Source organism: Schistocerca gregaria, chromosome X, assembly GCF_023897955.1.
Source record: "Schistocerca gregaria isolate iqSchGreg1 chromosome X, iqSchGreg1.2, whole genome shotgun sequence".
In the NCBI taxonomy this organism is placed as follows: Eukaryota; Metazoa; Arthropoda; class Insecta; order Orthoptera; family Acrididae; genus Schistocerca; species Schistocerca gregaria.
This window is the reverse complement of record NC_064931.1, coordinates 243850112-243865056: the sequence shown is the minus strand read 5'-3', so window position 1 is coordinate 243865056 and position 14945 is coordinate 243850112. Positions and strand designations below refer to the sequence as shown.

The 14945-nt window shown below is 38.1% G+C and overlaps 1 protein-coding gene across 1 annotated transcript in view; it reads left to right on the top strand.

The window, feature by feature from the left end:
* The window catches only part of LOC126299046 (putative gamma-glutamylcyclotransferase CG2811), a 32411-nt gene extending 27030 nt beyond the window's left edge, over window positions 1-5381 (top strand). The window contains exon 2 of the mRNA XM_049990698.1: window positions 4911-5381. Coding sequence (XP_049846655.1) covers window positions 4911-5219 — 309 coding nt within the window. The 3' untranslated portion in view covers window positions 5220-5381. The remainder of the gene's footprint in view (window positions 1-4910) is intronic.
* The last annotated feature ends 9564 nt before the right edge of the window (window positions 5382-14945 follow it).

Genomic DNA, 14945 nt, shown 5'->3' with positions numbered 1-14945 from the left:
CAGGATGTAGGTAAGGCAAATGCCCGGTGAACATCATCTGCCAGGGTATGTAGTGCCAACAGTAAAATTCAAATATGGTGGTGTTATGGTGTGGTCGTGTTTTTCATGGAGGTGGCATGCACCCCTTGTTATTTTGCATGGCACTATCACAGTACACGCCTACATTGATGTTTTAAGCACTTTCTTGCTCCCCACTGTTGCAGAGCAATTCGGGAATGGCGACTGCATCTTTCAACACAGTCAAGCAACTGTTCGTAATTCACATCATGTGACAGAGAGGTTACCTGACAATAACATCCCTGTAATGGACTGGCATGCACATAGTTCTGACATGAATCTTATAGAACACGTTTGGGATGTTTTGGAATGTCGACTTCATACCAGGCCTGACTGACCAACATTGATACCTCTCCTCAGTGCAGTACTTCATGAAGGATGGGCTGCCATTCCCAAAGAAACTTTACAGCACCTGATTGAACATTGGTATGCAAGAGTGGAAGCTGTCATCAAGGCTAAGGGTGGGCCAACACGATGTTGAATTCCAGCATTACCGATGGAGGGCACTGCGAACTTGTAAGTCATTTTCAGTCAGGTGTCTGGATACTTTTGATCACATTAGTGTATACTTTCCAATTTGTTCACATTCTGCCCCTTTCTTTGCCTCAATAAGGACAATTATGTCCATCTTTTACTTACCTATTTGCCCGAAGACCTCTTAGTTCTTAGTGTTTAATCTTACATGTTCCCCGTTCCTTTATTTCAATTTTGTTTTTGTTTACTGGTTTGTCTCCTATATTGGGTTCAGTTCTGTGACTTACTTTGAGATTTCTCTGGGGGTTTAATGTTTTTTCAGGAGACAGGGTGCAGACCCATTGCCCCAACCCCCTACCAGGAGACCTGGAAAATTTTTATTAAAGGTTTCTTTTCGATTGCCTTTAATGACTCAACATCCTTCCTACAAGGCAGTAGACTGTGTTGTCTCCTCTGCCATACTGATAACCTTCATCTACGCCTTCCCTGACATTCAGCACTTCACACCGTATCCCTGGCTTTACATGGTACTCTCAACTGATCTGGGTGGTGTGCTTTTTTTCTTCCTTTTTTCTTCACAAGGTGTTACTGTTCTCACCCATTCTTTCTCAACCGGGCTTGGAACTGCATGTGGCAAAGTTGGTCTTCATGTTACTGCTTTTAGTAGAATTTTTCTTGTATTTGTGTCCTGTTGAGTGTTCTTTGTGTATGTCTGAGTTCTCAATTTTCTGTTTGTCTTCTAGTCTTGGTACTAAATTCTGCCAGCTTCAGCTGATACTCTATAGAATGAAGTAAGTTTTCCACAGACAAAAATTGTGTACATCAACTTTGTTTTCATTGTGTTTTTCATATACCTTAAATGCACTTGGGTGCCTCTCCTCTTGATTTAATAGATTCTGAAATTTGTAGGCATTACAGTGGATAAAAGGTTTATTTTGAATTCCATTTGTGACCTTAAAACCACATCACAGTATTTGCTTAATTATTTGGTATCTCTTAGTGGGAAAACTTGGTGGGGTAGAGGTGCACCAGAGTGTCTGCTGTAATTTTATAGAAACTGGGGTTTCTCCTGTCCCCATGGAGACTATACAGATCTGTATATTCTTTTACTTGAAGATTTTAGATTCAGTCCATCATTATGGCATGAGGCGGGCTACTGGGCCTTAGAACCAGTCCCGTGCTAGATCTCTTTTTGAGTTGATGTTCGTGAGCTGCAATTATCAATCCAGAAACACACCAGGAAATAAGATTACTAATTTAGTTTTTATGCAGCCATCTGTGTAAAAGTTGGATGACATCTTACTGTGAAGTAGTTAATCTGTGGTGCAATAAAAAGTACCATGTGCCATTAATTTTATGGTGACTTGTGGTGTACAGGTGAAATGTATATTACATCCATCCAAGACTGACGGTATCCCGTGTATTGGTTGATATCCCCTTCTTGTGGCCCTTCGTAATGAGTATAGCCTTCCAGATTCCTTGTCTTTAATATTAGCAGACAATTCATGGATGTTTGAACTGGTGCTCAGTTTCCTATGTGAAAGTGGTTTTTATTTTCAGTAGCAATGTTCTACTTCACTCATGGGGCAGGGACAGGGTGGTTGTGGTTGGGGCCTTTTTTGTTTTTGTTTTTTTGTTTTTGTCCTCTCCTGGTATTCATGACCACTACCCATGCAAAGACCACTCTCCTATTCCTCTGTTTTTCCATTTTCTAGATTTTGCTTACCCTTTTTTGAATCTGCCCACTTTCAGTGGACACCTATCTTACGCAAGTAACTTTCGAATTGTGGGAATGATAACTTCACCATTTAGTGCCATACCCCCCTCCCTCCCACGAATCAATCAATCAATCAATCAATCAAGTTTTCATGCAGGAATATTATAGACCTTCCAGAAGGAGAACTGAACTGGTGGTTGGGCTCAAGAATCTGAGAGTAACATGCAGAATATGACGAAGACAGTAGATCACAAAATAGTAATAATGGGAGTCTTTGTTACACTTACGAGCACAATATTTCCAGAAAACATTAGGGTGTGATTCATTCACTTAAAAAGGTCTTATATACACAATCCAGTCTGCTGCAGCACTTTGGACTCCACTGCAGTGTGTAAGGGAGACACCATTTATGGCAAATGTGGGCAGCCAAATATAAACAGGCAAAAGAATTAAATAGTATTGAACGGGAAAGAACATGAGAGTGAAAACATTTAAATCTTTAGGATTTGTAATAACAAAGAACAATAAAGTAGCAGTAGCAATTCAAGAAAGGATAGCAAGTGGAAATTGTTGCGATTTTGTCTTGCAGAACGTGGTTAACTAAAGACAGTCATTCAACTCCTCCCTGTGTTCGTCTTCTATAGTTTTGACTTGGGCGTGTATGGCCCCATTTGTTTTTTGTGCCACAAAACAAAACGAACCCCCCCCCTCTCTCTCTCTCTCTCTCTCTCTCTCTCTCTCTCTCTCTCTCTCTCTCTCTCTCTCTCTCTCTCTCTCTCTCTCTCTCTTATATAATCTTTGAGATTTGATAGTAGAATTCTAATCATAAGCCAATAAATCATAAATATAACTTCGCTGTTCGCTAACGTTTCACTACTATAAATTTGACATACATATGTAGATATTACACCTATTAGAACTACAGAGCGCTGGCCAGGGTGGCCAAGCGGTTGTAGGCGCTACAGTTTGGAACTGTGCGACCGCTATGGTCGCAGATTGAAATCCTGCATCGGGCATGGATGTGTGTGATGTCCTTAGGTTAGTTAGGTTTAAGTAGTTCTAAGTTCTAGGGGACGGATACATTCTGCAAGGCAAAATCGCAACAATTTCCACTTGCTATCTAGGGGACTGATGACCTCAGAAGTAGAGTCCCATAGTGCTCGGAGCCATTTGAACCATTTAGAACTACGGAGCCTTTGTGTGTCCATACATTTATTATAGTAATATGTATAAATTTGAAGTAAATCAGTCAAGAACTTTGAGATTTGTGGTATATTATTTCCTCTATATGTATTACATATTTATTTATATATTATACATATTTTTAAGTACATTTTCTTATGCAGCTGATTTTTTTTTCCAGTTAATTATATTCGTATATTTCATACATTATTTGCATCCTTTGACAGTACCTAAAGTGATAAATTTTTTACTGAGTTTCATTCATCATTTAAATTATATTAAACATAAGAAGTTGACTGTATTTCCATATTCCTCTCATAAGTGATTAAAGCACCAGAGAAATTAACATTCTCTGTTGAATCTTTGATTATAGAAGCATAATACTTAGCCTTTGCTTATAACTTAAGTCATTGGCACTTGCATCACTGTAAACCATGAAAGAATTATGTTTCATGCACTGGTGTTATGGTTTTACAGTCCTGTGATTCAAGGATTGACTGAAAATCTGTTTTTCAGATTTTCAGAAGAGGGAAGAGTGAATCACAATTTTAACAGCATGAATAGGGAAGGCTAGAAATGGATGCTTCAGCTATGTAACACAGACCATGAGCACAATGACTGTCGTTGCTACAGTGAAGGAGACCGTTGTTTTGAGAGCAGATAACCTGAGGACAGTTTCTGAAAGAAAAAAGGAAAATACCATTATGCAAGTGAAAATGTCAGTTACACGAATTGGGTTGTACAGTGAATACATGACGCCTGCTGGAAAGCCGTGAATCGGCACCAGCAGCAGGTAAAACACCGCAGAAGCTATTTATGGATTTGGGATGAATCTTCCTAAAACCTGTAGTTACAGTAGCACTGCATCTTCTGTAGAAAAAATTGCACTGATCTTCTTTATCTATGCTAAAGTTGCCACAAATTGTAAAGCACATTTTATACCTACTAAATAAGTGGTGTCAGTATTAGATGATAAAAGCACCTCAGAAATAATTTATCACTGAAAGCCTGTATGATGAAAATGTGCAGCAGTTTAATAACTAACCAGTGCATGATCAATTTATTGAAACTGTTCAGTTTTCACTTTTTTGTGCACTGTGATGTGGATACCTTTAACAGTTAATAAGCTCATCTCTAAATGTGATTTTGTCATGTTTCTGCTGCTTCTGTAGTTTCTGGGATTGTGTGTTAGTTGCAATAAAGTCCTCGGTGACTGTGAATTTATTGTTGAAGTGCTTCATGACTGTTAAGCTTGAATAATTGTAGTGTCCGTAGCTGATGCATTGTAATTTAAACATATTGTGCCTGTTGTTCATATTTTCCTGACAAAATTATTCACAAATTGACTTTTTCAGGTTATTTAATCACATTTGTAAATAAAGGCTATGTATTACTTTCCTTTTTGTAGTTAAACAACTTAAAAAACAGTTTTTTTTGTGTGTGCTGAATGAGATTTAAGCAGTCTATGCTTTCTTTTCAGAATGTCATTGGTGAAGTTTATGAAGTTGATGATACTATGCTGAAGGCTTTGGATGGTTTAGAAAGTCATCCAGACTTGTACTGTAGGTTGGAAGATCATGTACGGGTTCTTAATGTAAAAGAAGTGAGCAGTGAAATGCAACCAGTTCTCAAATGCTGGATTTACTTCATTCTAAACCTGGAGAAAGATATAGGAAGTTCATTTTTCCGTGAATATCATTCTGAAGGACCTCATGGGAAATCATATGTGAGAAGGGAAAAAAATGTGGATTATACTGTACTAAAGCATCAGTTGCATGGCAAAGAATAAAATTTTGTGATTATCATAAAAATTGACATGGGGTACATATACTGCAATAGCCATAATGAAATGTGTGCTTTATGTTCAGATTAAAAACTGGAAGTAGTCTATAATTTCATGTAAAGTGTGTTCAGTACATTCTGAGGGAGAAATAAAATGGCTGCACATTTATTATTTCATTTTTTATTGCCTGCAAATGAAACCTTTCCTTAATGTTAAATATAGCACTCTTGCTGGAAGAACTGGTCAGAACACAAGATAATCAGAAACTGATAGCTGTGGTGTCAGTGAAAGTGAAGGAGCATAAAATGTCAATTAAATATTTTCAGTCCAGTTAACAGCTGCTTTCTCAGTTACAGTAACATGACTAATTTAAATCTACTGGGAAAGTATCAAGTGATTGATACATTATGCTTCTACCAACCTTTTGAAACTGGCGACTGAGAACAATAACCTGATACGCTGATATTAATTGCAGGTGGAGCTTCTTTGTGTTAATCTGAATATGACCTTCAGAAAAGGCTGCAACTGGTTACACTGCAGTTATCAAATCAGCTGGCTTCATACTGAAATAATATCAGTGTATTAACATGGTTTCTTTTCTTGACACTATATTTTTGCAATGTGGGCACATAATGTGAAAAGGAGGGAGCTCATGTGGATGGTGTACTAAGCAGCATACAGATAATGTTTGATTACTTACGTGCAAGGAAAGTATTTGCATTATAGCAAACATATCTGTAAGAAATCATGATTACAGTACCATTATGTGCATCTCAGCATGCTGGTGAATGTTGTTTCTCTGCAGTACTCTACAAATGTGCTCTTGACGTCAATGCCGGTATCGTCGTACAGGCCACCCCACTTACAACTGGTATGCCTCGTGTACTGGTTCATGATCTCCACTTGAATAGCTTGTGAAGTGGCAATACTGTCTTGAAACTTGGTTACGGTGCATGTTATCGGAAAGTTGACTGCAGCTGTGTGTTTGTGCATCAGTTCCTGTGAGAAGCTTGTATTGTTAGTTCTTACAGAAATGGCTCAGTTTGCATTGGAGTGTTACATAAACACAGGAATATAAAGAAATGTTTGAAGCAAAATATCCTGGTAGCAAACTTCCCACTACAAACACTATTAAAGATGTGTACAACAAATGGAGGGGTGTCTATCTCATCAGAATATACAGAGGAATAGGTGACTGATGGTGAGGACCTCTGAAACTAGAGACAAAGTTCACATCAACATTATGAGAAGTCTCTGCAAGTTGGTAAGGAGGTTATGACAGCACGTTGGTCTATCTCGTACATTGTGTAATAAATGACAGGAAATAAAAAGGCTGTAATGTGTGATACAAGACTTGAAATTTGAGAATCAGGAAGAGTGTTCATTATTGTAACTGGCTGTTACCGTCAACTGCTAATGGTTACTTGACCCCCTTGCTGTACTTCATGTCAGAGGTTGTCTGGTTTCATTTGTCACACTATGTAAACTCCCAGAATTGCAGGTTCTGCATGAAGAACCTCTCCTCTCAGCAAAGACAGGTGTTTGGTGTGCTTCGTCCGGCACACATTTTATTGGCCCCATATTTTTCCAGTTACATTTTAAACATTACCAGATATCGAGACATATTCAATTCTTTATATGCACAGTTAACAGATGTAGAGAAGCTGTATGCAGTATTCCAACAAGATGGAGCAACTGCACACACATTTAACCATAGTATGGCCCACATCACCAACATGGTCCCAGAAGACACTTGTCAGTAAATGCCTCTGGCTCAAAGGTCTCCAGACATAACATTGTGTGATATTTATCTTTGAGGCACACTAAAAGCAAAGTGTACTCCAACAATCTTTGCCAAATACACAGTCTTAAATGGTAAATTACTAGAGAAATTAACATTATCATGCCCACAGAATTAGTGTGTTGCTGGTAACGTCATTGCACGAAATCAGCAATGCCCATGGCAACCACTTCCAGCATCCATTATAAACAGATATGTACATATTTTTTAACATTACTATTCATTATTTTTTTGAATGAATTCACTGTTACCTGAATCTCGGGTGTGAGGCATACCGGTTTTAAGTGGCACATCCTCTAGAAACCAAATGCAATACAGGTACCTTAGCTATAAATGCAAGTGAGAACTATTAATAAAATGTGCAAAGCAGTATAAATGACTACAAAATGCAGTGAAGAAAAGCAAGTTGATCACAAGTCATAAGTGCACATTCTGTAATATTGGTGCTGAATACCACCTCAGTGACACATTTTGAAGTTGTTCACCAATATTGTAGCCAGTGTTGTGCCACATGTAATGATGAATTAGTGTGTAAACTTCCACAGGTAACTGATTGTAAATGATGGAATGTGTTTTCATGATAAAGAATCTGTCATGCAATTTCAGCTGATTTTCCTTGGACATAGTTTAAGAAAGTCTATTATTCTCTTGTTATAATTTATATTGCCTGGAGAAATAAGTATCCAGAGGTTGTGCATATTATGTAGTTTTGGATGAAATAATTTTTAAAACTATCTTTTCCTCCAGAGGCATCCAGTAGTACTATTTCATTCATATGTCCAGACCAGGAGTCACAATGTTCTAGTGCCTTTGTCGGCAATTATGGATTCAAAACTGACAAGAAAACGTCTTCACATGTTCTTTTGCAATCTTCCTGCTCACACTGACATCTACAAAGACATTTTCAGGGCAATGCTTTCTATTTCCTTCAACACATGGGGGTCCAAACTTTCCATTTGCTTCTTGGAAGCATATATAGAATTTGTCTGCCAATCATCTATCCATAGATAAAGCAGCATTGATTGTGTAGCCGTGTGCTGCACTGTTAACTGACACAATGTTTCTCTTCTCTTTTTTATGGATAGTATTCTCTCAGAAAGAGCTCATAGTTGAATTGACTCTGGTTAAAAATTCATACAGAATCCATTTGGGTGTTTTCTGTCATGATGCACATGTTGACTTCAACAACTTGTACTTTGAATCATCTCCTCTTCGATACCATTACCTTTCTGCACTTGGAGCATAATTGTATGGGGTGATGTTACTCTAAACTCCTTTCTCAAATTAGTGATGCTGAGATTTCTGGCTATAACCAATGCCCAGTGTTTTAAATGCCATTAATGACCAGATAGGACTGATAGAGGAAATGGAGAAGATCCGAAGAAGAGCAGTGCATTTAGTTACACACTCATTTAGTAAGCACAAAAGCATCACAGATATGACAAACGAACTCCAATGGCACACACTTAAAGATAGGTGTTCTGCATCACGGTGTGGTTTCTTGTTAACATTCCAAGAACATATGTTCCTAGAAGAGTTAACAAGTTAATTGTTTCCTCCTACGTATATCTTGCAAAGATACCACATAGAGAAAATTTGCGAGATTCGCATCCACACAGAGGTTGACCAGCAATCATTCTTCATGTGAACCATCCGCAACTGGAACAGGAAAAGGCATTAGTGCCAGTGGTACAGAAAGTACTTTCCAGTGCACACAAAAGTTGGCTTGCAGAATGACTAGAAAAACCTCATTCTTGCACTTCAGCAAACTTCACCATTACATGTTGCTTGATATTGAACTGCAGTGTACAATTTCCTTTGAAAACTGCATTGCCTTCTCTGTACTCTGTACTCCAGTATGCTTTTCATATGCCTTCAGTTTAGGGTATCTTCTCAAGAGCTTGTCATGTGTGTTGAAACCTCTGATGCGATAATCATTGTATTTGTTCCCTACTGTGTTGTTGTCAAACAACGTGATGACATATTCGATTTAAAACTTATCAGGAGGAAGTTGGAATTTCTTGTCACTGCTTCCATCGCCTCTTCTCGAACTTGATGTATCACTACTGCTTGCAGAGAGATGTTCATTATCATCATAATTGTGTGTTAATGTTAAAACAGTATCCACTTCTAACTGATAATATTTTTGCACTGTAGCAGATGCCAGAAAAGGTGCAAATGATCCATCTTCTGCACCAATTCCTCCTTCACCAAGAAAAGTTCATCATATCATCTCAACCAATCACAGTATATTAACCATGTTATCTACCAATCGCTGAAGCATCTGACGCTTCAATATACAAATAACATTACAAAACGCATCTTCACATGCACGCTGCACTGTCTCAACTAGCTTCGCAGCAGATGAGTCAAATTCAGCATGACATACTCAATGGCTTCTGGTGGATGACTCCCAAGGTTTGAAGATAAATGAACAATACCAGTGCAACAAGGGACTTTTAAATGATCACTCACATGATTGTGGTATACATAGGTTTCTTTGAGCTCAAATACATTCTTTGTTAGATACACACTGAAGCACCAAAGAAACTGGGATATACATGCATGTTCAAATACAGAGATACGTAAACAGGGAGAATATGGCGCTGTGGTCAGCAATACCTATATGACAAGTGTCTGGTACAGTTGTTAGATCAGTTACTGCTGCTACAATGACATGTTATCAAGATTTAAGTGTACTTGCATGTGGTGTTATAGTCGGTGCACGAGCACTGGGACACTGCATCTCGAAGGTAGGGATGACACGGGATTTTCCTTGTGACCATATCATGAGTGTACCATGAATATCAGGAATCGAGTAAAACATCAAATCTCCAACATTGCTGTGGCACAAAGAAGTTGCTGCAAGAATGGGACCAGCAGTGACTGAAGAGAATCATTAAACATGACAGAAGTGCAACCCTTCCACAAATTGTTGCAGTTTTCAGTGCTGGGCCATCGACAAGTGTCAGCGTGCGAACCATTCATCAAAACATCAATATGGGCTTTCGGAGCCAAAGGCCCACTCATTTACCCTTGATGACTGCCCGATAAAGCTTTACGCCTCACCTGTGCTCATCAACACTGACATTGGACTGTTGATGACTGGAAACCTGTTGGCTGGTCGGATGAGTCTCATTCCAGATTGTATCAAGCAGACGGACATGTACAGGTATGGAGGCAACTTCATGAATACATGGAGCCTGCAAGTCAGTAGGGGACTGTCCAAGCTGGCGAAGGCTCTCGAATAGTGTGGGGCATGTGCAGTTGGAGTGATATCGGGTCCTTGATATGTCTAGATACAACTGTGACAGATGACACGTACGTAAGCATCCTCTGATCACTTGCACCCATTCATGTCCAATGTGCATTCTGACGGACCTGCGCAAATCCAGCAGTACAATGCGACACCTCACATGCTCAGCATTGCTAGAGTGGCTCTAGGAACACACTTGTTAGTTTAAACACTTCCACTGGCCATCAAACTCCCCATACATGAACATTATTGAGCATATTGGGGATGCCTTGCGATGTGCTCTTCAGATGAGATCTCCCCACCCCCCACCCCACCCCCCATGTAGTTTTACGGATTTTTGGGCAGCTCTGTGGGATTCATGGTGTCACTTTCCTCCAGCACTATTTCAGACATTAGTTGAGTCCATGTCACATCGTGTTGCAGCACTTCAATATGCTCGCAGGGGCCTTACACCGTATTAGGCTGATGTACCAGTTTCTCTCTTCAGTCTAGAATATAAATAGCTTTTACTTATACATAAAGAGTATTGTAATTTATGCTGCAATAAATTGACTGTAGCAAAAATTTCAATACTCTTCATGTATCAGGTTCAGATAATGAATCTGTAAATGATAGCTCCGTGTGAAAAAAGAAATCAAATATAAATCAGATTTTAGCACTTTTTGTCACTAAATTAAATTTTTTCTCTGGTCGAATTTAGGTTGTTGCACAACAGGCAACAACAGTACAAAAACAAAGCTGACTGATAGTAACACTGTCACTTACCCAGGCCAAGAAATTTTCTCCTTCACCTAGTATTTTGGTTTATGGTCATAGACAAAAATGTTATTGTGCATAGTGAATTATGTAACTTGGACACCCTGAGTACTTCATAAACCAGTCCAGAGATCAAAACAGTCTTGGGAACATGCTTGTGCACAAAAGGGGCAAATAATTCACTGCTGTGGTAACACTTGAGTATGCAGGGTGTTCTTGAAGTCCCTCTAAAACTTCAAAATTTTATTACAATTACAGTTGCTGAAATATTTTGACAACATTTCTTTTATTGTAATCGGTATTTATAAAAGATTTTTGACAGTGTTCAATAGACCTCTGTATGGGTGCCTTTAGTTGCATGAAGCACATCAAGACTGTACTCTCTTTCTTGTCATGTTCGCTGTAGCAGAGCATCATCAGTGGTGGAAATGGCATTACGAATCCTTTGCTACAAGTCAACAATGTCCCGTATATGTGTTTGATACAGGATATCTTTTACACAGCTGCATAAAAAAAGTCCAAGGGAGTGGTATCTGGCAAACGCAGTAGCCAAAGAATTGGCCCATCCCTCCCAATCCATCTGCCTGGAAATGTTTCATTGAGGAACCAATGAACATACAGTCCCCAATGTGGTGGTGCACCATCCTGCTGGAAAATGGTAGTTGGTTGGAAGTCAATCAGTTGTGGTGCTACATATTTGGTCAGAAAGTTGGGGTAAACATCTGCAGTAATAGCTGACTTGTTGAAGAAAAATGGACCAATTATTCTGTTGCACATGATTCCACACCACACATTCACTTTTGGATTATCCCGGTGAAGCTCCCTAGATACATGGGGGTGTTCGGATCCCCATATTCTCACATTGTGTCTGTTTAATGTCCCAGAAACATGAAAAGTTGCCTCATCACTGAAACAAACTTGCTTGAGGAATGCTTCATCCTCCGAAAGGCATTCCAGCATGTTGAGTACAAACTCTGTCCGTTTTGGCTTGTCATTTGGCTCAATTGTCTGTAACAGTTGCACTTTGTAAGTGTACAACCATAAGTTCTTGTAGAGGACCTTATGCACAGTTGAACGTGGTAGTTGCAACTGTCTGGCAGCAGTTTGGATGGAGTTCGTAGATGAAAGAGTTTAAACTTTTGAAATGCCATCGGTGTTTTCCTCAGATGTTCTTGGTCACCCACTCCTCTCTTTATCGAATACTGTCCCTGGCTCCATAAATTATTTGTGCCATGCACGGATTGAAGGGCGCAATGGTGGAGCTCTTCCGTACTTCATTGTGAAGTTTTTTTGTGTCTGAACATCAGATTTTGTCTCAATAAACCAGGACACACAGTCTGCCTCCTCTTGAGGAGTTGCCATTTTATAGTGGTTCAGTTCCTTCCATTAACAGAGTAACTGAAACACAAAATGTTAGCATATATAAAAACTTTAGTAAACAGTGATTACAATAAGAGATTCTGTTAAAATATTTCAACAACTTTCATTGTAATAAAATTTTAAAGTTGTAAAGGGACTTTATGGAATCTTGTATAACCTACCAAGATATTGGTGTGTACATAACTGAATAAGACTCTGCCCAGTGTTAGAAAAGGTGTTGCCAGTGCCCATGTGACAGTAAAGTCTGGATGAAAGTTAATAAAGACTGAATTTCTATCATGACAGTTATTGACAATCTACATATGGTTTTTATTAACGCATCAATGGTATTGCAAAACATGCCCAAAAAATTCTGAGTTGTGTGTGTTAGAGATAGCCAATGAACAGACGTGACATGTAGCACACACAAAATGTGAGCAAAGCAAAGATACTTGTATATAAAAGAAATAGATACAAAAGATTATGGGTCACAGAGACAACAGATATTTATTTGAATGCTTTGGTTAAGATCAGACCCCCCACGTCATACATTCAAATGACCCTCTTAAAAATACATAGACCCATACAGCCCATGAGTTCATAATGTTTCTCCTCTCCTAATGCGTTAGTCATTATATCTGCTGGCATACCATTTGTCTGTAAGTAAAATGGTTTTACAACTTTGTTGGATACAGCTTCTCTTATAAACTGGTGTCAAACATCAATATGCTTTGATCTTTTATGATTTGAGAGATCAACAAATAAATTTAATGAACTCTTTCATTATATAAAGTTGATACTTGTAGCTTATCTTTTACTGTATTCTTTCTGAAATAAGTGGTCTCTCAAAAAGCCTCAGGAATAGTCACATACTTGTCCTCTGTGCTAAAAAAAGCAACAGTTTTTTGCTTAACATTTTGCATTGAAACAATAGAGTGATGCAATTTAAAAATAAAACCAGTGTATGGTTTGCCCATTCTACATTTGCAGAGCCACATAATTCTAAATCTCCTTTTGTAAACTTTTTACAGTAGGTCTAAGTTTCCTTCAGATATCTCAAAATTCTCTTTAACACAGTCTACGAGTTACTATGAATTATTCAACAGGTATAATTTAATCTTGTAACTATTGACAAATTCATGAAGTTATGTATTAGGGCTTGAGAAGGTACACCGTCAACCTTATTTTCTTTTTCACTAAGAAAATCAAGTTTAGTTTCACTAAGAGTTTTGACAGTTTGTTATATTGAATGTTTCCAACAGCTGATCAGTATACTTCTGTTGACTTAAAGCAACACTCTGTTAATCTTTTCATATTTTATTTCCATCTCTAAACTACTGTTAGCTATTCCTAAATCTTCTACTTTGGACTCCAAAATAAGCTTAAGTTCCAATAACTGTCTTACACATCATCTGAAAAAATATAGAAATCGTCAACATACAAAACCATCATAGTAACTGAGCCTTTATCCTTATTTTTAAAAACATACAAGGCTCTAGTTTAGACCTTCAGCAATCTAAAAGCTTTAAAACATGATTTACTCTTTCAGGACTCTGGATGATTGTCTTAACACATAAAACCCTTTTATTGTTAGAAAGATTAAAATCTTTAGGTTGATTTAAAAGAATTTCCTCTTTGAATGTACTATTTCAAAAAGCTGCTTCACATCAAGATGTGTGATGTTAAAATCTAGTTAAACAGATAAAGCTATGAGAAGTTTCTAAGTGTAGAATGCCTTAACACAGGAGGAAAGGTTTAATCATAATCAATTCAATGTTTTGGAGTGAATCTTTTTGCCACTAACCTTGCACGATGCTGCACTTTTCCATCACTGTTGAATGTTTTGTTGAACACAGTACTAGCACTTTCTGGAAGCTTTGCAACTTCTGAAGCATTGTTATCACCGAAAGCTTATCTCTCTTCAGCCATAGCTCATTTCCCTTCTTCTGTACCAAATCTGCAAAAGTGCTTCCTCCACAGCTGTTAGGTCCTCCATTTCATATGAAGTTCCTGCAAAAAAATATGTCTCATAATCATCACATCTACAATTTGGTTTGAATTCCCATTGTGATCTCCATCCCCATCACTTCGTCCTCTTGTGAAACAATTTTTTTATCATTATCTGAGTCATGGGAAGTATTGTGAAATTCTTCTCTTGGCAGTATCAGACTTTTCTTTTTCTTCAGCTTCCCCCACTGAACTCATGATTTCTTCACAGTTCCTTATTTCAGTTTCCACATTATTAAAATTTTCCATTTCAGTCTTCTATCCGCTGATCACTACGTTATTTGCTTCAGGATCATAAAGTCAGTAGCATTTCGTGGTGTCTTCTTATTCCATTCTGTTCTCCTAACTTTGTGAATATGCATCATGAAATTGCTTCCAATTATTTTGAGATGAATGATGTTTGGTTCTTTTCAGTCCACAGTTCATAAGGAGTTTTATTCCCTAAACTTGTGCTCACCTATTGTACAAATGTACTGTTCATCCTTTCTGCTGAACCATTTTGTTCTGGTGTATAGCTATTAGTCATTTGATGTGTAATCCCAGGCTTTTCCAG